The sequence below is a fragment of the Salmo salar genome, chromosome 11, assembly GCF_965601325.2.
Source record: "Salmo salar chromosome 11, fSalSal1, whole genome shotgun sequence".
Lineage (NCBI taxonomy): Eukaryota > Metazoa > Chordata > Actinopteri > Salmoniformes > Salmonidae > Salmo > Salmo salar.
The window spans coordinates 106947201-106968649 of NC_138301.1; the positions used below are offsets into that span (position 1 = coordinate 106947201).

General features: G+C 47.2%; 1 protein-coding gene across 4 annotated transcripts in view; it reads left to right on the forward strand.

Moving 5' to 3' along the window:
- Positions 1–21449, forward strand: part of dlg4a (discs, large homolog 4a (Drosophila)) — a 143710-nt gene that overhangs the window by 92358 nt on the left and 29903 nt on the right. For 3 of the 4 annotated variants that reach the window (XM_014128989.3, XM_082958244.1, XM_082958245.1), the window contains 4 exons: positions 16977–17030; positions 17477–17527; positions 17699–17823; positions 21241–21410. In XM_014128989.3, coding sequence (XP_013984464.1) covers positions 16977–17030; positions 17477–17527; positions 17699–17823; positions 21241–21410 — 400 coding nt within the window. Of the gene's footprint in view, positions 1–5486; positions 6695–16976; positions 17031–17476; positions 17528–17698; positions 17824–21240; positions 21411–21449 lie in introns of those variants that run through there. The other variant, XM_014128986.3, reaches the window with a different exon arrangement.

A 21449-nucleotide genomic window follows, 5' to 3' on the forward strand; every position in this document is an offset into this window, starting at 1 on the left:
TCATCCAACTCCTCCCGCTCTCCCTCTCATCCATCTCCTCCCTCTCATCCATCTCCTCCCTCTCTCCCTCTCATCCATCTCCTCCCTCTCATCCATCTCCTCCCTCTCATCCATCTCCTCCCTCTCTCCCTCTCATCCATCTCCTCCCTCTCATCCAACTCCTCCCTCTCTCCCTCTCATCCATCTCCTCCCTCTCATCCAACTCCTCCCTCACATCCATCTACTCCCTCTCATCCATCTCCTCCCTCTCATCCAACTCCTCCCTCTCTCCCTCTCATCCAACTCCTCCCTCACATCCATCTCCTCCCATCTCCTCCCTCTCATCCAACTCCTCCCTCTCTCCCTCTCATTCATCTCCTCCCTCTCATCCAACTCCTCTCTCTCATCCAACCCCTCCCTCTCTCCCTCTCATCCAACTCCTCCCTCTCATCCATCTCCTCCCTCTCATCCAACTCCTCCCTCTGATCCATCTCCTCCCTCTCTCCCTCTCATCCATCTCCTCCCTCTCATCCAACTCCTCCCTCTCTCCCTCTCATCCAACTCCTCCCTCTCATCCAACTCCTCTCTCTCATCCATCTCCTCCCTCTCATCCAACTCCTCCCTCTCATCCATCTTCTCCCTCTCTCCCTCTCATCCAACTCCTCCCTCTCATCCATCTACTCCCTCTCTCCCTCTCATCCATCTCATCCATCTCCTCCCTCTCTCTCTCATCCAACTCCTCCCTCTCTCCCTCTCATCCATCTCATCCATCTCCTCCCTCTCTCTCTCATCCAACTCCTCCCTCTCTCCCTCTCATCCATCTCCTCCCTCTCTCCCTCTCATCCAACTCCTCCCTCTCTCCCTCTCATCCATCTCCTCCCTCTCATCCAACTCCTCCCTCTCTCCCTCTCATCCAACTCCTCCCTCTCTCCCTCTCATCCATCTCCTCCCTCTCATCCAACTCCTCCCTCTCTCCCTCTCATCCAACTCCTCCCTCTCTCCCTCTCATCCATCTCCTCCCTCTCATCCATCTCCTCCCTCTCATCCATCTCCTCCCTCTGATCCATCTCCTCCCTCTCTCCCTTTCATCCATTCCTCCCTCTCATCCAACTCCTCCCTCTCTCCCTCTCATCCATCTCCTCCCCTCTCATCCAACTCCTCCCTCACATCCATCTACTCCCTCTCATCCATCTCCTCCCTCTCATCCAACTCCTCCCTCTCTCCCTCTCATCCAACTCCTCCCTCACATCCATCTCCTCCCATCTCCTCCCTCTCATCCAACTCCTCCCTCTCTCCCTCTCATTCATCTCCTCCCTCTCATCCAACTCCTCTCTCTCATCCAACCCCTCCCTCTCTCCCTCTCATCCAACTCCTCCCTCTCATCCATCTCCTCCCTCTCATCCAACTCCTCCCTCTGATCCATCTCCTCCCTCTCTCCCTCTCATCCATCTCCTCCCTCTCATCCAACTCCTCCCTCTCTCCCTCTCATCATCTCCTCCCTCTCATCCAACTCCTCTCTCTCATCCATCTCCTCCCTCTCATCCAACTCCTCCCTCTCATCCATCTTCTCCCTCTCTCCCTCTCATCCAACTCCTCCCTCTCATCCATCTCCTCCCTCTCTCCCTCTCATCCATCTCCTCCCTCTCATCCATCTCCTCCCTCTCTCCCTCTCATCCATTTCCTCCCTCTCATCCAACTCCTCCTCTGATCCATCTCCTCCCTCTCTCCCTCTCATCCATCTCCTCCCTCTCATCCACTCCTCCCTCTCTCCCTCTCATCCAACTCCTCTCTCTCATCCAACTCCTCCCTCTCTCCCTGTCATCCAACTCCTCCCTCTCTCCCTCTCATCCAACTCCTCCCTCTCTCCCTCTCATCCATCTCCTCCCTCTCATCCAACTCCTCCCTCTCTCCCTCTCATCCACCTCCTCCCTCTCATCCATCTCCTCCCTCTCTCCCTCTCATCCATCTCCTCCCTCTCATCCATCTCCTCCCTCTGATCCATCTCCTCCCTCTCTCCCTGTCATCCATTCCTCCCTCTCATCCAACTCCTCCCTCTCTCCCTCTCATCCATCTCCTCCCTCTCATCCAACTCCTCCCTCACATCCATCTACTCCCTCTCATCCATCTCCTCCCTCTCATCCAACTCCTCCCTCTCTCCCTCTCATCCAACTCCTCCCTCACATCCATCTCCTCCCATCTCCTCCCTCTCATCCAACTCCTCCCTCTCTCCCTCTCATCCATCTCCTCCCTCTCATCCAACTCCTCTCTCTCATCCAACCCCTCCCTCTCTCCCTCTCATCCAACTCCTCCCTCTCATCCATCTCCTCCCTCTCATCCAACTCCTCCCTCTCATCCCTCTCATCCAACTCCTCTCTCTCATCCAACTCCTCCCTCTCTCCCTCTCATCCAACTCCTCCCTCTCTCCCTCTCATCCAACTCCTCTCTCTCATCCAACTCCTCCCTCTCTCCCTCTCATCCAACTCCTCCCTCTCATCCATCTACTCCCTCTCTCCCTCTCATCCATCTCATCCATCTCCTCCCTCTCTCTCTCATCCAACTCCTCCCTCTCTCCCTCTCATCCATCTCCTCCTTCTCTCCCTCTCATCCAACTCCTCCCTCTCATCCATCCACTCCCTCTCTCCCTCTCATCCATCTCATCCATCTCCTCCCTCTCTCCCTCTCATCCAACTCCTCCCTCTCTCCCTCTCATCCAGCTCCTCCCTCTCTCCCTCTCATCCATCTCCTCCTTCTCTCCCTCTCATCCAACTCCTCCCTCTCATCCAACTCCTCCCTCTCATCCAACTCCTCCCTCTCTCCCTCTCATCCATCTCCTCCCTCTCTCCCTCTCATCCAACTCCTCCCTCTCTCCCTCTCATCCAACTCCTCCCTCTCATTCATCTCCTCCCTCTCTCCCTCTCATCCATCTCCTCCCTCTCTCCCTCTCATCCAACTCCTCCCTCTCTCCCTCTCATCCAACTCCTCCCTCTCTCCCTCTCATCCAACTCCTCTCTCTCATCCAACTCCTCCCTCTCTCCCTCTCATCCAACTCCTCCCTCTCATCCATCTACTCCCTCTCTCCCTCTCATCCATCTCATCCATCTCCTCCCTCTCTCCCTCTCATCCAACTCCTCCCTCTCTCCCTCTCATCCAGCTCCTCCCTCTCTCCCTCTCATCCATCTCCTCCTTCTCTCCCTCTCATCCAACTCCTCCCTCTCATCCAACTCCTCCCTCTCATCCATCTCCTCCCTCTCTCCCTCTCATCCATCTCCTCCCTCTCTCCCTCTCATCCAACTCCTCCCTCTCTCCCTCTCATCCAACTCCTCCCTCTCTCCCTCTCATCCATCTCCTCCCTCTCTCCCTCTCATCCATCTCCTCCCTCTCTCCCTCTCATCCAACTCCTCCCTCTCTCCCTCTCATCCAACTTCTCCCTCTCTCCCTCTCATCCAACTCCTCCCTCTCTCCCTCTCATCCATCTCCTTCCTCTCTCTCTCTCTCATCCATCTCCTCCCTCTCTCCCTCTCTCATCCATCTCCTCCCTCTCTCCCTATCATCCATCTCCTCCCTCTCTCCCTCTCATCCATCTCCTCCCTCTCTCCCTATCATCCATCTCCTCCCTCTCTCCCTCTCATCCATCTCCTCCCTCTCTCCCTCTCTCATCCATCTCCTCCCTCTCTCCCTATCATCCATCTCCTCCCTCTCTCCCACTCATCCATCTTCTCCCTCTCTCCCTATCATCCATCTCCTCCCTCTCTCCCTCTCATCCATCTCCTCCCTCTCTCCCTATCATCCATCTCCTCCCTCTCTCCCTCTCATCCATCTCCTCCCTCTCTCCCTATCATCCATCTCCTCCCTCTCTCCCTCTCATCCATCTCCTCCCTCTCTCCCTCTCTCATCCATCTCCTCCCTCTCTCCCTCTCTCATCCATCTCCTCCCTCTCTCCCTCCCTCCACATGCTGTATACTATGAGAGTCTGTTGACCTCCCTCATATTTACTGCCATGTTTGGGTTACAGTCAAGTAACCCAGTCATTTTTTTAATGCAGGAATTCAATTACCATTTTCCTCTAACGTATTCCCCAGGTCCGTGCATCGCCCCTTCTCCCTTCTTCTCTCTTCCCCTTGCTCCCTCTCTCTCTCTGCATTCATCTCTGTATCTGACTGGTATCTTCATTTTCTTTGTCTTCCTTACTTTTCTTTAATAAATGTTTAAAGATGTCCCTGCAGCTCCAATGTAATTACTGTGCAGGAGAAGCTTAAGTCTACTGGGAAGGGGAGAGGAGAGCAGAGGAAGAGAAAGACGATGCAAGCTAGAAGAAGAGAAAATCGTCAGCATTAGATAGAAGAGAGGGAGGGAGGGAGTGAGAGTAGAGAGGGCCCTGCACTCAGAAGTGAGACAAAATTAGGTAAGGGTAGGGCAGGGGGAGAGAAATCTTATTTACCAAAATGAGCTCTGCATGTCCTTACATAACTTGTGTGTGTGTGTGTGTGTGTGTGTGTGTGTGTGTGTGTGTGTGTGTGTGTGTGTGTGTGTGTGTGTGTGTGTGTGTGTGTGTGTGTGTGTGTGTGTGTGTGTGAGTGAGTGATAGAGAGAATGATAAAGAGAGAGATCATAAAAGAGAAGATGGTGGCATTGTCTCTTGACGTTCTCCACTTCCTCCAAGTTTGAGCAGTTTGCCACCAAGGAGCAACGTAATTGGCTGACTCGAGCCGCTAGAGACACAGCAATAGGATGATTGCCAGACCCAGACATTACACAGTGTTTCCCACTGCATCTCTCAGGCACCCCTCCCTCTCTCTTTCTCTTTGGGGATCTCTCCCTCTGTCTCTCCGTCTCTCTCTTAGTGCTCCATCGCTGTCTGTGTTGCTGTCCATGGTGCTGACTTCATTGGCTGCAGCAGAGTGGGGTGGAGGAGAGCTGGTGGAGAGGGTGGAGAGGAGAGAATGGATGGACACAGACAGACAACAGAGGAGAGAGAGAGATAGGCGGGTACAGAGAGAGGAAGAGAAACAAACAGAAAATTGAATTAAACATTAAATATGTGCTCTTTGTTCCCAGCGCTGCTCTAGTGAAGTGGCATCCCTGTAGAGTTGGGTCCTATTGGGAAAGCCTGGAGCAGTGGAGCACTGTCAAGCACAGCTCAGACAGACAGATTGACAGGGAGACAGACAGAGAGACAGACAGAGAGACTAGGGCTGCCTGGTGGCAGAAAGAAAGTGTTGCCTGCCAGAGAGGAATAGCTCATTGGAATACTTCATGTCGGCAGCATGTGGCCAACACAGTAATGACTGCGCAGCTGATTGGCATTGGAAGTGCAACCTACTGCGCTGCGTTGGTAGAACACTGTGTAAACCGCTAGGCTGATACAGTGGGTTGCTGCTATGCTGTTTAATTGATGAGTGGTGCAGAGATTATAGTTTGAACTGACTACAGGGATATGAAATATGTATGACCGAGCACATATTGCAGTGTGTTTAACTTTAGATTAAAATGTCAATTTAGATTTATGTTTATTACCCCTTGTTCCAAAGCTTAGTCACCACTCCCTCTTCAAACATAAACACCACTCTACCCTCTTTAAACACAAACAAACACCACTAACACCATCAACACCCCTCCCCCACCATCATAATTGCCATCAAACTTCCCCCTTTCCTTCCCCTGGGATGGGAGGGGGCACAGCAGCCGCCGCAGCATAAACTGCATCTCAGTGAGCACAGTACAGGGTAGGGGGCACGGGATTTTCGCTCAGAGAGAGAGAAACTACAGCGGGCTGTTCTAAAACAGAGGATGGAACTCGCTTGGAGAGAACGGTCGCGCTCCTCAGAATATAGAAAACGGAACACATTTTAGATATGCAGGGACTAATGTGTTTAGAGCTTGTTTTCCCAAATTAGATGCAACCATATTCAGTGTGACGTGAATGGAAAATAAGTAACCCTGTCGAAGGCTATTCTTAGGCTGGGCTATTTATTTTTTGTCCATATTTCAATTGACCGCTGTTCCAAATAGCACTATTCCTGATATTTAAGAAGTAGGCTAATTATTAGACAGGCAGGTAGGCTGCAATCCCACTCAAGCTGCCGTCTTCCTCAAACGAACGACTCCACACTTGGATTACACAGCAGAGGCAGGAAGGAACGCTGTCGACGGAGTCCAAACTCTCCTCAGCATCTCCCAAATGATTTTGGTTCATAGACCGTGATTTTGGCACCCCCGGATTAAACAAAATCTGGTTTGGAATGTAAAGCTATCTGCGTTCCTAGCCCAATGCTTGATATCAGGGGTATTGTTGAGATTTTTGGCTTTCGATTGTTGAAGTAATTTTGTATGAGTTGAATGTTCATGTTTAGTAGGCCTATGGGGTTATTTAAAAAAGTATATTTAACTTATATCGAGATATTCCCGGGCTATACGGATACTCCAAATAATGTTGGCATGTGGCAGAGACTGCCTTGATATCATAAGTGTTTATGCATTTGTCATATTTTTGGCGAGGAAACGCCCCTTCAGCGCACCTCCTCTCTTTCTCTCTGCCACCCACTCACCCGGCTCGTCCATCATTTTTGAAGGTGAACGGTGTTTGTTAGGTTCCACTCGGCGGCTCAGTGTTCAGCACTCAGGCAGGATGTTCATCTCGGTGTGGTATGCCAAAAAAATGGGTCGGCGATTCATCGACAACGTCCGGAAAGCCAAGAAGCATCCGCACCATATAATGGTAGGCACCAAGTGAACATGGTGGTTGACTGACTCCTCTGGTGACAGATTTGTCAGATCCAGCTATGTCATATTGCTATTTGTTATGGTTTCTGTGGTTAAATGGTTTGTGAAATTATGTGAAAATTATCCAAATGGAAAATTAAGATTTGCGATCATTACTATGGAAATATATCGGCTTTTTTTGTCATGTTTAACATAGACCTCCATTTACATCGTTGCAGCACCTTGAGTGAAGGTGTATTCTGAAGAATCATACAAAGTGCTTTATGGACTCATAATACTTCGTTTGGTCCATGTCTGGTCTGACACTTGGAGTTCTCATCTAAAGCATTCTTTGTTACCAGTTTTATTAGGGTTTTCAACTCTCTGCGCAGGATGTGAAAAGATAAGGAGAAATAAGAAGCTCAATTTGTTGAGTGAGACTTTTCTCAACTCAGTGAACTCATGGGACTAATAGCATGGATGGGTTCTCTCATGGTGACAGGAATGTATGTTTTTTCTATACATTTGCTAATATTGGCACTCACCAACATGAAGCTTGGATTTCTGGAATGAGGATATTTGTTGCCACACATTTGGTCCCTGAGAAATATGTGTGAATCACAGCCCCTGTGTCCAATCATGTGACCATGTCCTCCTTTGTAGCTCCTCTGTCTACACTGTGTCAGTGTAGGCTGGTATTTCAGGGAGTATATCGTCTCTATAGTTCTCACCATCCTCTGATTCCCTCGCTGCCAAAGGTGCTTCAACAAAGTACTGAGTAAAGGGTCTGAATACTTTTTTGATTTGAATACATTTGCAAAAATGTCTAAAAAATGGTTTTTGCTTTGTCATTATGCGGTATTGTGTGTAGATTGATGAGGGGGAAAAACTATTTAATCAATTTTATAATAAGGCTGTAATGTAATGTGGAAAAGGTGAAGGGGTCAGAATACTTTTCGAATGCGCTGTTTACAGTTATCAGTATCCTCTGAGTCCCTTCTATGCGATGCTACGCATTTGTCATTTACAGTTTCAGTGTGCAATAATGTGTAGCTGGCCCTTATGTCTCCCTCCCTCTCTCTCAAACACAAACACACAGCTTTACAGCCATTTACACACCATATTTATTTTCTGTGGAAGTGCATAAGGGGCTTTCATAAAGAACGGTGTGTGAATGATGTCCCATCAAAATGAACCCCTGTAACAGCCCCATTGCATGCACACATGCAAACATGCACACACACAAACATGCACACACACAAACATGCACACACGTGTGTGGATCTGCTGCCATTCCCTCCCTTCCCCCCCACATCTATCTCGCCCTCTCTCATCCCCCCCACCTTCCTCTCCTCCTGTCCTTCTTTGGTTAGAGCTGTGCTGCCCTCAGGTCAGGGCCAGTCTGGAGTGTACTTGCCTTTTCTGTTCCTGTCTCTACTGCTATTGTTTTTCTCTCTCTCTCTCTCTCTCTCTCTCTCTCTCTCTCTCTCTCTCTCTCTCTCTCTCTCTCTCTCTCTCTCTCTCTCTCTCTCTCAGCATCTGTTTACCCTGATTTCCCCCTTAAACAGAGTACACATTTAGACACAGCAACTACAGAAATAGAAACCAATCTCTAGTTGCCCGACTGACTGCATAATCAGTGCTGTTCTGGAAGATTAAAACACTCCAATGGAAACATCTGATTGTTCATACTCATGTGTTTATATTCAATATGAATGGTATTCCATATGAAGCACTGAAATTAATAGACGGTTGTGATTGATGTTGGAAGAGATAGTGTGGGTGGGTTTGTGTGGGTTTATGTAAGTGAATGAGTGGGTTTGTGTAGGTGAGTGAGAAGGTTTGTGTGGGTTTGTGTAGGTGAGTGAGAAGGTTTGTGTGGGTTTGTGTAGGTGGGTGAGTGGGTTTGTGTAGGTGAGTGAGTGGGTTTGAGTGGGTTTGTGTAGGTGAGTGAGTGGGTTTGTGTTGGTTTGTGTAGGTGGGTGAGTGTGTTTGTGTAAGTGAGTGAGTGGGTCTGTGTGCGTTTGTGTAGGTGAGTGAGTATGTCTGTTTGTGTAGGTGAGTGAGTTGGTTTGTGTGGGTTTATGTAAGTGAATGAGTGGGTTTGTGTAGGTGAGTGAGAAGGTTTGTGTGGGTTTGTGTAGGTGGGTGAGTGGGTTTGTGTAGGTGAGTGAGTGGGTTTGAGTGGGTTTGTGTAGGTGAGTGAGAAGGTTTGTGTAGGTGAGTGGGTTTGAGTGGGTTTGTGTAGGTGAGTGAGAAGGTTTGTGTAGGTGAGTGGGTTTGAGTGGGTTTGTGTAGGTGAGTGAGAAGGTTTGTGTGGGTAAGTGGAGAGTGTTGGCATAGCTTTTAGGTTAATTGTGGTTCATTTTGTCTTGACTGACTGAAGCCATTAGATAAGTTGCGTTCTGTTTGCTTGATAAATTGTTGAGGGTGTTGGAGCACATTATTATGACACTGTTTAGCTGTTGGCTTATGTAGAGCCACATTACTTACACCACAGCTACAACATACAGCTATCCTACCAGACATATGTTAGGATTTATGTTAATGAAATAATCTGACAGAGACTAGAGGTATTACCCGAGTTATTATAGGTACATTATCATTTGAAGCGATACATATTCATTTTCTTCTAAAATCTCTCTGTAGTCTTGAAGACAATATCTGATGACATAACAGCATTGTTCCCTAATTTTGCTTGACATTAAAATAGCTTTTTCCCACTGCTGCGTTGGGGTTGTGCGTTGACATAGAGTTAAAGTGGGAAGTTTACATACACTTAGGTTGGAGTCATTAAAACTCGTTTTTCAACCACTCCACAAATTTCTTGTTAACAAACTATAGTTTTGGCAAGTCGGTTAGGACATCTACTTTGTGCATGACACGAGTAATTGTTCCAACAATTGTTAACAGACAGATTATTTCACTTATAATTCACTGTATCACAATTCCAGTGAGTATGAAGTTTACATACACTAAGTTGACTGTGCCTTTAAACAGATTGGAAAATTCCAGAAAATGATGTCATGGCTTTAGAAGCTTCTGATAGGCTAATTGACATCATTTGAGTCAATTGGAGGTGTACCAGTGGATGTATTTCAAGGCCTACCTTCAACCTCAGTGCCTCTTTGATTGAGATAATGGGTAAATTAAAAGAAATCAGCCGAGACCTCAGAAAAAAGATTGTAGACCTCCACAAGTCTGGTTCATTCTTTGGAGCAATTTCCAAATGCCTGAAGGTACCATGTTCATCTGTACAAACAATAGTACGCAAGTATAAACACCATGGGACCACGCAGCCGTCATACCGCTCAGGAAGGAGACATGTTCTGTCTCCTAGAGATGAACATGCTTTGGTGCGAAAAGTGCAAATCAATCCCAGAACAATAGCAAAGGACCTTGTGAAGATGCTGGAGGAAACAGGTACAAACATATCTATATCCACAATAAAACGAGTCCTCTATATTGACATAACCTGAAAGGCCGCTCAGCAAGGAAGAAGCCACTGCTCCAAAACTGCCATAAAAAAGCCAGACTACGGTTTGCAACTGCACATGGGGACAAAGATCGTACTTTTTGGAGAAATGTCCTCTGGTCGAATGAAACAAAAATAGAACTGTTTGGCCATAATGACCATCGTTATGTTTGGAGGGAAAGGGGGAGGCTTACAAGCCGAAGAACACCGTCCCAACTGTGAAGTACGGGGGTGGCAACATCATGTTGTGGGGGTGCTTTGCTGCAGGAGAAGACTGGTGCACTTCACAAAATAGATGGCATCATGAGGTAGTAAAATTCTGTGGATATATTGAAGAAACATCTCAAGACATCAGTCAGGAAATTAAAGCTTGGGTCTTCCAAATAGACAATGACCCCAAGCATACTTCCAAAGTTGTGGCAAAATGGCTTAAGGACAACAAAGTCAAGGTATTGGAGTGGCCATCACAAAGCCCTGACCTCAATCCTATCGAAAATGTGTGGGCAGAACTGAAAAAGCGAGTGCGAGCAAGGAGGCCTACAAACCTGACTCAGTTACACCAGCTCTGTCAGGAGGAATGGGCCAAAATTCACCCAACTTATTGCGGGAAGCTTGTGGAAGGCAACCCGGAACGTCTGACCAAAGTTAAACAATTTAAAGGCAATGCTACCAAATACTAATTGAGTGTATGTAAACTTCTGCCCCACTGGGAATGTGATGAAAGAAATAAAAGCTGAAATAAATCATTCTCTCTACTATTATTCTGACATTTCACCTTCTTAAAATAAAGTGGTGATCCTAACTGACCCAAGACAGGGAATTTTTACTAGGATTAAATGTCAGGAATTGTGAAACTGAGTTTAAATGTATTTGGCTAAAGTGTATGTAAACTTCCGACTTCAACTGTATTTCTAGGGTTTTAGAATGGAGCTTTCTAGTCTCCCCTGCAAGTATAGACATGCTCTCTAGTGCATCCTGATCCTCAAGTGAGCGATGATCAATCTGTGGAGAGACAGAGCAGAAATAAAAGGAATGTTTTGTTTAAAGGGTAGCAGCTGTCGATCGCTTTCTTAATGAACACACACAAAGTACCACTCCACCGCTCCGTTGATTCTACCTTTCCTCCAAGCTCTCTCTCACTCTCTCTCTTCTGCTGTCTATTTCTCCCTCTCTCTGTCTCTTTTTCATTCTCTCCCCTGTTCCCCTTGATGTCTCTCTCTCTGCTCCCTTGTTGAGGCCTGGTAAAAGCCTGCTGGTCAGCATATTTAGGCTAGCTGTGTATTCATATTTCAGCACTCTCTGAGGCCTGGCTCTAATTTGATGTTAAAACATTTAAACTCTAGGGAGGTAGTGAGCATGTGGGGTTATTTTTAGCTGTTTGCCGGTGAACTACCGTTAACCTTTGCGTCTGCAGCGGACTGATTGACGTAACACTGTCTTTCACATCATCACCTAAACCTGCACACTGACTCCACACTTCCTCCTCCTCCTCCTCCTACTCTATAGCAGGTGTATACGTCAACAATACACACAGCAAAATGTAGCCTTGCAAACACACACATCCGCTCAATCAGATATACAAACGAACAAAACACATTCACTCAATCTCTCTGTTTATCTCTCTCAATCTCTCTCTTTCGCTCTCAATCTCTCTCTTTCTCTGTATCTCACTTTTCTCTCTCTTGTTCTGTCTTTCTTTCTCTGTCTCTCTTTTTCTCTGTCTCTCTCTCTTTCTCTTCTTTGTAATGGCTCCAGGGTATTGTGAGTCTAGAAATCAAGCAATCACATCACACTCCTCCAACCCCTTATCTGTCCTCCACAGTCAGTCCCCTCTGAGGGGCGAGGCTCTCCTTCCTCTCTCAGGGCTCCCAGTCTCAGTGTTTTGTCGTTTGCCTTCACCCCTTGTCCTCTGGTGATTACTGCTTCTTGTTTGGACCCTGTCAGCCTACAGAATGCTGGGCAGTGGAGTATGCTGGATTGGATCTCAGTATGCACTCCAATGGGGAAAGACAGGGCCAGAAGTGAAACATTAGACTGTTAGAGAACAGTGGTGATCAGGGTTGGGGATAAAGCTTTGGTTTAAATGGCTGCTTAAGTAAGATGTTCATTTAAGAATTAGTGTCAGGATCAGTATTCTGGGCTGTGAGTGTTTGATCCAGAGGATCCAGTTCGTGGCTAAAGGTCAAGACTCAGAAGTTTGATATTGGACAAGCGATGACAGGTTTTATCAGGAGTTAACAGTGAAGGTTTGGGGTGGCCTGGAACTGAAAGACGATGGGAGAGCTGAGTAGGTGGCGTAAAAATATATGTGGGCGACTGTTAAATTCCCTAAATCCAGCCTCCCACTTCCTGACAAAGAACAGGGAGGGAGTCGCCTATCAAAAACCCTGCAGGAGGACTGTGTGTATTGGGGTTGTGTACTAACTGTACAAGGTATATTCCTCAGCCTGGATATATAGGATACTTTTGACACATCAGATAGTAACTCGACGTGTTTGGCCCAGTTAAAGGTGTTAGCGGCTCTGTGCAGCCATACAGTAACAGAAGGTGACACAGACTCAAGGCAGGAGGAGAGATGTAGGCCAACCCTGGGATGAAATCCCTGCAGTAGGAATACAGATCCTTTTTCAGTTATAAAGTCGTTTTTTTAATCCGGCCCAGATCTGTCCAAATGGTTTGATTAGCCTATAGAGTAACTTAGTACTGCTTGTGAGTGCTCTTTAGCTTATAGTTTGTGTGGCCTGCAATTTACTGCTAGAATTTTAAGTAGTGCAGAAGAGATGCAGGTTTTGACTGGTTTAGCAGCTTGGTTTTGAGGTTGTGAACCTGGAACAGAGATAAGGGAGAGGCTTTATAACACCTACACTCCAATATGTTCTCAATGTATCTGTCTGCTATGAGATATGAGCCTTCCTGGTTATTGTCATTGCTGCCCTCCTCTCTCTCTCTCTCTCTCTCTCTCTCTCTCTCTCTCTCGCTCTCTCTCTTTCTCTCGCTCTCTCGCTCTCTCGCTCTCTCTCTCTCTCTCTCTCTCTCTCTCTGTTTCTGTTCTTTCTCACTCTCTCTCTCTCTCCTCTCTCTCTCCTCTCTCCTCTCTCTCGCTCTCTCGCTCTCTCGCTCTCTCTCTCTCTCTCTCTCTCTCTCTCTCTCTCTCCTATCTCTCTCTCTTTCTACTCTCTCCTCTCTCTCCTCTCTTCTCTCTCCTCTCTCTCTCCTCTCTCTCCTCTCTCCTCTTCTCTCTCCTCTCTTTCTGTTTCTTTCTCCTCTCTCGCATTCCTCTTTCTCTCTCTGTTCCTCTCTCTCCTCTCTTCTCTCTCCTCTCTCTCTCCTCTCTCTCCTCTCTCCTCTTCTCTCTCCTCTCTTTCTGTTTCTTTCTCCTCTCTCGTATTCCTCTTTCTCTCTCTGTTTCCTCTCTTTCCTCTCTCTCTCTTTCCTCTATCTTTCTCCTCTCTCCTCTCTCTCTCCTCTCTCTCTCGTTCTCCTCTCTCGCATTCCCCTCTTTCTCGCGCTGTTTCTCTCTCTTTCCTCTCTCTCTCTCTCTCCTCTCTCTTTCTCCTCTCTCTTTCCTCTCTTTCTACTCTCTCCTCTCTCTCGCCCTCTCTTTCCTCTCTCGCCCTCTCTTTCCTCTCGCTCCTCTCTTTCCTCTCTCTCTCTCTCTCTCACTCTCTCTCCGTTTCTGTCTCTTTCTCACTCTCTCTCCTCTCTCTCACCCGCTCTCTCTCTCCTCTTTCCTCTCTCTGTCTCCTCTCTGTCTCCTCTTCTCTTTCTCCTCTCTCTCCTCTCTCTCTCCTCTCTCCTTTCTTCTCTCTCCTCTCTCTCTGTTTCTTTCTCCTCTCTCGCATTCCTCTCTTTCTCTCTCTGTTTCCTCTCTCTTTCCTCTCTCTCTCTTTCCTCTATCTTTCTCCTCTCTCCTCTCTCTCTCTCTATACCTCTCTCTCCTCTCTCTCTCTTTCTCCTCTCTCGCATTCCCCTCTTTCTCACTCTTTTCCTCTCTCTTTCCTCTCTCTCTCTTTCCTCTCTCTGTCTCCTCTCTCTTTCCAACAGCAATTAATTAAGAGCCTAACAAGCTGCATTAATGAGTCTGTCCGGGCGTATGGGAGGGAGAGGGGGAGGAGGGGCTGCAGAGAGAAGTTCAACTTTTATGTTGGGACAGATGTTCTGTCTTTAGGTAAGTGAATGAAGAGAGAGAGAGAGAGAGAGAAATAGAGAGAGGACAGAACGAGTGTGCTACAGTATCCAATAAGGAATTGAAATGGGGTTTCTGGCTTATGTCCAGGTGAAGATGACATCATCCCTCAGGCGTCCTCTGCTCCGTTAGTAAAACTGTGTGTCTCTGCTGAATGCCTCATCACCTTACAGATAGATGACCATGCACCAAATGGAGATGGAAGGAAGACTTCTTCTCTAGAGATGTAGAGCAGCAGGTAGCCTAGCAGTTAAGAGCGTTGGGCCAGTAACCGAAAGGTCGCTGGTCTGAATCCCCAAGCCAACTAGGTGAAAAATCTGTCCATGTGTCCTTGAGCAAGGCAATTACCCCTAATTGCTCGTGTAAGTCACTCTGGATAAGAGCGTCTGCTAAATGGCGACAATATAGATGTAAGATGACAGAGATAATGAGCATATTTCTTGATCTGATCTCAAGTGCCTCTCTCCCTCTGTCTTTTCATGATTGCATTGCATATTCTCTGCATCATAGCATATTACTGTATCTCACCCTATAGTTACAGCATAGGAAGCAATAAGCCCCTCTAAGCAGTTCCTTCTAATAATGCTAATCCTAAAGGAATCCCATAGGAATATTTCTGGAAAGTACAGAGAACTGTACATGAAATGCCAGACAGTTTTAATGTACAGCCCAAATGGAGCTGTCAGTGTTAAGAGTTAAGAGCGGGTTGATGCTTCAGATTACATAATAGACGTAGTGGAAAGGATTTCTCCTCCCCTGTAGTATTTACTATGATGTTCTATAGCTAGAACTTTAGACCATCGGAATGAACATCCAGGTTACCATGGAGACAAGCTTTCCTCCGAGCCTCAGAGGCTCCAGTGGCTGATGCTACTGTATTCTGTAGCCATGGTAGCAGTGGTCAGGACAGGAGCGAGGGATGGAGTGGGCCAAACCTCCAGAGAATAGTTTGGGACAAATTGGCCAACGATGAATACAAACTGTCTGTACAGAGAGAACATGTGACATTTCAGTAGATGCAGTATGTGCTGTAATAGCAGCATGGAGAAAGAGGAATGGTTGGATAGAGTCCAAACTTAAGGGATGGAGATGGAATTATCGAGATATGCGATATATCTGGGACTCATTGGAACAGTGTGATTGTCTGTGTGGGGGTTGTGTGAGAGAGAGTGTCTGTGTATCTCTCTGCGGGCCGTCGGTTGTGTGAAGGTCGGCAGGCTGGTTTCATGCCGCTGCTGTTTGCTGCTCTGTAAGCACTTTGGATGCACTGTGTCTCCCTCATGCTAATGAGAGAGAGAGAGAGAGAGAGAGAGAGAGAGAGAGAGAGAGAGAGAGAGAGAGAGAGAGAGAGAGAGAGAGAGAGAGAGAGAGAGAGAGACTCTCTTCTGATATCAGATGGGGAGATGCAACAGTCATATTTTGGAGAGAGAAGCAGTGAATGGGAGAGGGCTGAAAGGGATGAAGGGAGTTCAAAAGAGAGAGAGAGTGATGGAAGTAAAAATCCCACCAGACAGAGTGTAGTCCCTGTACAGGATGAGCCTAAACCATCCTAATGCCAGTAGGCCTGGCATGTCATTGACTTGTTGTCTTGTCAAATGCTGTGTTGTTGTATGTGTCAAACTGCTTTAACTTGGCCAGGTTGCAGTTGTAAATGAGAACTTGTTCTCAACTAGCTTACCTGGTTAAATAAAGGTGATATAAAAATTTAAAAAATTAGCAGCTCCCTGATTAATGACATCTAGTCTGTTGAGAAATAGATGTCCTGCCCATTGGTCTCAGCTTTCTGGTCTGGACTGGTCTGGACTGGTCTGCACTGGTCTGGACTGGTCTGGACTGGACTGGTCTGGACTGGTCTGGTCTGGTCTGCACTGCTCACAGGTCATCAGTGATACAGCATGCATCCGGAGGCTTTGTAGAACTTGGAGCGAGAGAACCACACGGATTGCCTTGAAAGCTAGCATCTCTGTTAGATGTGGCCTCGATGTTGCCTTTCATGATGGTGTTATGAAACGACTACAAACCCTAAATGTATTCATAGAAGCATGTCACAGAATGTTGTCAATGTGACACTGACCCAGGGCTTTGCTAGATAACGTTGACTCACAGGAAAGAGATGCAATGTCAGGGGCCTTGTGCCTGGGGCCTTGTGCCTGGGGCCTTGTGCCTGGGGCCTTGTGTGCCTGGGGCCTTGTGTGGCTGGGGCCTTGTGCCTGGGGTGTGGAGCAGTCAGTGTGTAAGGCAGGGGGAGAGGCTCCACAGTCTGAGCAGGGCAGACTGACTCCATGCCTGCTTACCCTGAGGAATCACTCAAACACTGGACAGAAAAATATTGTATCTGCCACAAGGCCGTGGCCCTAAATATTTAGAGTGTGTGTGTGCGTAGTGAGTGTGTGTGTGTGTGTGTGTGTGTGTGTGTGCGTAGTGAGTGTGTGTGTGTGTGTGTGCGCATAGTGAGTGCGCGTGTGGGCTAACATTTTCTCTCCTCTCTCTCTCTCCCTCCCTCTCTCTCTCTCCCTCCCTCCCTCTCTCTCTCTCCTCTCTCTCTCTCTCCCTCTCTCTCTCTCTCTCTCTCTCTCTCTCTCTCTCTCTCTCTCTCTCTCTCTCTCTCTCTCTCTCTCTCTCTCTCTCCCTTTCCAGGGAAATTCTCCTCCAGTGGTGGTGAACACTGACACACTTGATGGCTCCCCCTACGTAAGGATCATACTCCCACTGTACTGCGTTATTTACTGCATCATCCTTCACAGTCCACATCCCATAATATGTTAAATAATGCCACTTTAATAATGTTTACATATCTTACATTACTCATATCACATGTACTGTATATACTGTATTTTATACCATCTACTGCACCTTGCCTATGCCACTCGGCCATCGCTCATCCATATACTTATATACTTATATATATTCTCATTCACCCCTTTAGATTTATGTGTATTAGGTAGTTATTGGGGAATTGTTAGATTACTTGTTAGATATTACTGCACTGTCGGAACTAGAAACACAAGCATTTCGCTACACTCACATTAACATCTGCTAACCATGTGTATGTGACCAATACAATTTGATTTGTTGTTCTCCTCATAGACTTTATCATCACTCACTGAAAGTGTGCTGGCACTGTGTCTTCCTCGCAGGTCAACGGGACAGAGGGGGAAATTGAGTATGAAGAGATTACACTGGAGAGAGTGAGTGTCTTTTCAACAGAGAACTGGAATGGTGCCAACATGGTGTCAAAGCATTAATATCATCATCCCACAACCAATCAGGGACAGCCACATTAAAATGTATGTCATCTGGTACAGTTTGCTCTGTAATAGTCAGCAGGTTTATTACTGTGCGTTATGGTGTGTGTTCAGGGGAACTCAGGCCTGGGCTTCAGTATAGCTGGGGGGACAGATAACCCTCATGTTGGTGATGACCCCAGCATCTTCATCACCAAGATCATCCCTGGAGGAGCTGCGGCCCAGGACGGACGGCTGAGGTACGCCACTAACTAACTACTGTACCTAACGCAGCTAACATCCCCACCTCTTCACCCCCCTCAAGTTGTCAATCCCAACCTTGACTCTCAGTGTACATACATTCACACATCCACAGGCACACTGGTGTGTACACACGTGAATATTAACAGCCTCAAGCTTACATATGAAAATGCACACAGACACAAACAAACCCACAACTCAGAGGTACACCAGTGATGTAGGCTACTGATGTCAGAGCCAGCTGGGTCTACGAGGGAGAAGTACCAGCCTGACCCCCCATCCCTCTGTTCCCTCGTCTTCACCCTACCCAGACCCTCAGTACTGTACCACACTCCACCATCCATCTCTGTGTCAGCCCTGGACTAGGGGCTGGTCCAGACTCCCACTCTCTCCCTCACAGGCCTGTCCATTACTGAAGGAATTGAACATGGCATTTAAAGGGCACATTTGGGATTGTAAAAGGTATCAGAGGGGATGAATATTACACGTCTACCACATCACACATGGCTGGCTGGACTACCTCCATCCAAATCACGCTTATCGTTGCTCATACATTTGATATTTCTCTGAATGTTATAGAAAATTCTGTAGCTTTGAATGTAACAAAAGACAGTTTGAGAGTCACTAAAATGTGCTGAAATATTCCTCTAAAATAAATATTTAGCAGTGTAAATTTAGTGTGTTCCTCGAATGAAGCAAGATGGTATTTAAAAAGCAGTGTTTTCATGGTGGGTGATTATGCAAAGGCGGGTGTCAGAATGTAACTTAAGGAACAGATGACGTAATGGACAAGGTCATAACAATGTCAGGTCCTGAATATTAATGAGCACCAAGGTTTTGAAAAATGTGCATCACATTATGGTGCTTGAAAAGCCTTGTCTGCTATGTATCAACATACTCTGAGGACCTCAAAATGAGCTGACGCTGAGCCGTAGGGCTGGTGGACTGGCTGACTGACTGACTGATCCATAGGGCTGGTGGACTGGCTGACTGACTGACTGATCCATAGGGCTGGTGGACTGGCTGACTGACTGACTGATCCATAGGGCTGGTGGACTGGCTGACTGACTGACTGATCCATAGGGCTGGTGGACTGGCTGACTGACTGACTGATCCATAGGGCTGGTGGACTGGCTGACTGACTGACTGATCCATAGGGCTGACTGACTGACTGATCCATAGGGCTGGTGGACTGGCTGACTGACTGACTGATCCATAGGGCTGGTGGACTGGCTGACTGACTGATCCATAGGGCTGGTGGACTGGCTGACTGACTGACTGATCCATAGGGCTGGTGGACTGGCTGACTGACTGACTGATCCATAGGGCTGGTGGACTGGCTGACTGACTGACTGATCCATAGGGCTGGTGGACTGGCTGACTGACTGACTGATCCATAGGGCTGGTGGACTGGCTGACTGACTGGCTGACTGACTGACTGATCCATAGGGCTGGTGGACTGGCTGACTGACTGACTGATCCATAGGGCTGGTGGACTGACTGACTGACTGACTGACTGACTGACTGACTGACTGACTGACTGACTGACTGACTGACTGATCCATAAGGCTGTTGGACTGGCTGACTGACTGACTGATCCATAGGGCTGGTTGACTGACTGACTGACTGACTGACTGACTGACTGAGCCATACTGCTGGTGGACTGACTGACTGACTGACTGATCCATAGGGCTGGTGGACTGACTGACTGACTGACTCACTGACTAACTGGCTGACTGACTGACTAACTGGCTGACTGACTGACTGACTCACTGACTGGCTGACTGACTGGCTGACTCACTGACTGACTCGCTGGCTGACTGACTGGCTGACTGAAAAAATAAATATTTAAACAACATGTTTTTTCAAGAGTCGGACATGTAAATTCCCCACGTTTGAAACTTTGTCTTCACATGTTTATTTTACACCACTTCCAGATACATATGTTCTACAATCCAGGAAGCAACCAGGACTGACTCTGCTTAGCTTCAGACACAAACCAGCCGTGGGATGCAGGGCGCTAAGTCGCTGGAAGGAATGTGCCAAAACTTGCAAGTAGAAAGGGTCAGGGTCACGTAGCCAGGGTCACGTAGCCAGGGTCACGTAGCCAGGGTCACGTAACCAGGGTCACGTAGCCAGGGTCACGTAACCAGGGTCACGTAGCCAGGGTCACGTAGCCAGGGTCACGTAGCCAGGGTCACGTAGCCAGGGTCACGTAACCAGGGTCACGTAGCCAGGGTCACGTAGCCAGGGTCACGTAACCAGGGTCACGTAGCCAGGGTCACGTAACCAGGGTCACGTAGCCAGGGTCACGTAGCCAGGGTCACGTAGCCAGGGTCACGTAGCCAGGGTCACGTAGCCAGGGTCACATAACCAGGGTCACAACCAAAGACAGGGACAATTCAGGAAAGAGGGAGGTGTTATTTTTTTATCGCGTTATAATAAAAAAGTTTTCACTGAAGAAAAAAAAAGTCAATTTGCAGTTCATTTGTTCTCGCATTTCAAAATTATTTCTTTGCAATATTTTGTTCTGCTTTCAATGTCATTATTTTTTGGTCTGCAGAATTATGCCAACATTGGAACGTGATCCATTAACCTGACCAATTTCTTTTATTTTGTCCAATGTTCCACGAATGTCTCGCAAAATAGTTCAATTTTCCTGCATTGGGGCATCTTAGATGTGGTCACACTAATTCCACCGTTAGAAACATTGCTACTGAAACATGTTAACACCATATTTTCACATGTGAGTAGAATGCCATTATTTCAACCCCACATGTGAATCTGCAATTCTACATGTGAAAGTGAGATTTTCACAGTTGTAGTTTTCTTACATGTAAAACCGCAAATCTGATTTTCACTTTCACATGTGGAATTTCAAGTTCATCTGTGAAAAAACAATCACATTTACAAATCTAATTTGCTGTTTTACATGTGAAAAACTTTCACGTGAAAATCTCACTTTTACATGTGGAAGTTTTTCACATATGAAATTGGCTGCAAATGTGATATTCACATGTGAATGTTTTTCACGTGAGGTGAAAACATGTTATTCTCCTCACATATATTTCACATGAGAAAATGTGATTTCACATGTGAAACTGCAAATCTGACTTGTTTTTTGTAAGGGTCTGACTGACTGCCTGACTGGCTGACTGACTCTGACTGCTCCTCTCTCTGGGTAGTTAGAGTGATAAAGTGAAGGCCAGCCCAGCTGCAGTAGGTCATGTGCCACAGGGCAGGAGGATGGGGCCAAGAGAGTATGCTGTAACAGAGATGATGGTGCACAGGGCCATCTCAAACAGAGGAGATAATAGGAGAGATATCAGAGGAGGAGGGACATTGTTTTGGGGTATTATTCTGTGTGTCAGACCCGTCACTAACAGTACACCTCTCTCTCTCTCTCTCTCTCTCAGTGTGAATGACAGTATCCTGTTTGTGAATGATGTTGATGTGAGGGAGGTGACCCACAGTCTGGCTGTAGAGGCTCTGAAGGAGGCAGGAGCCATCGTCCGCCTCTACGTGCTGCGCAGGAAACCAGCCGCAGAGAAAGTTACAGAGATCAAACTCATCAAAGGGCCCAAAGGTACAGCTCAGTTTAGGTTTCTGTTTGTTTGTATGCTTA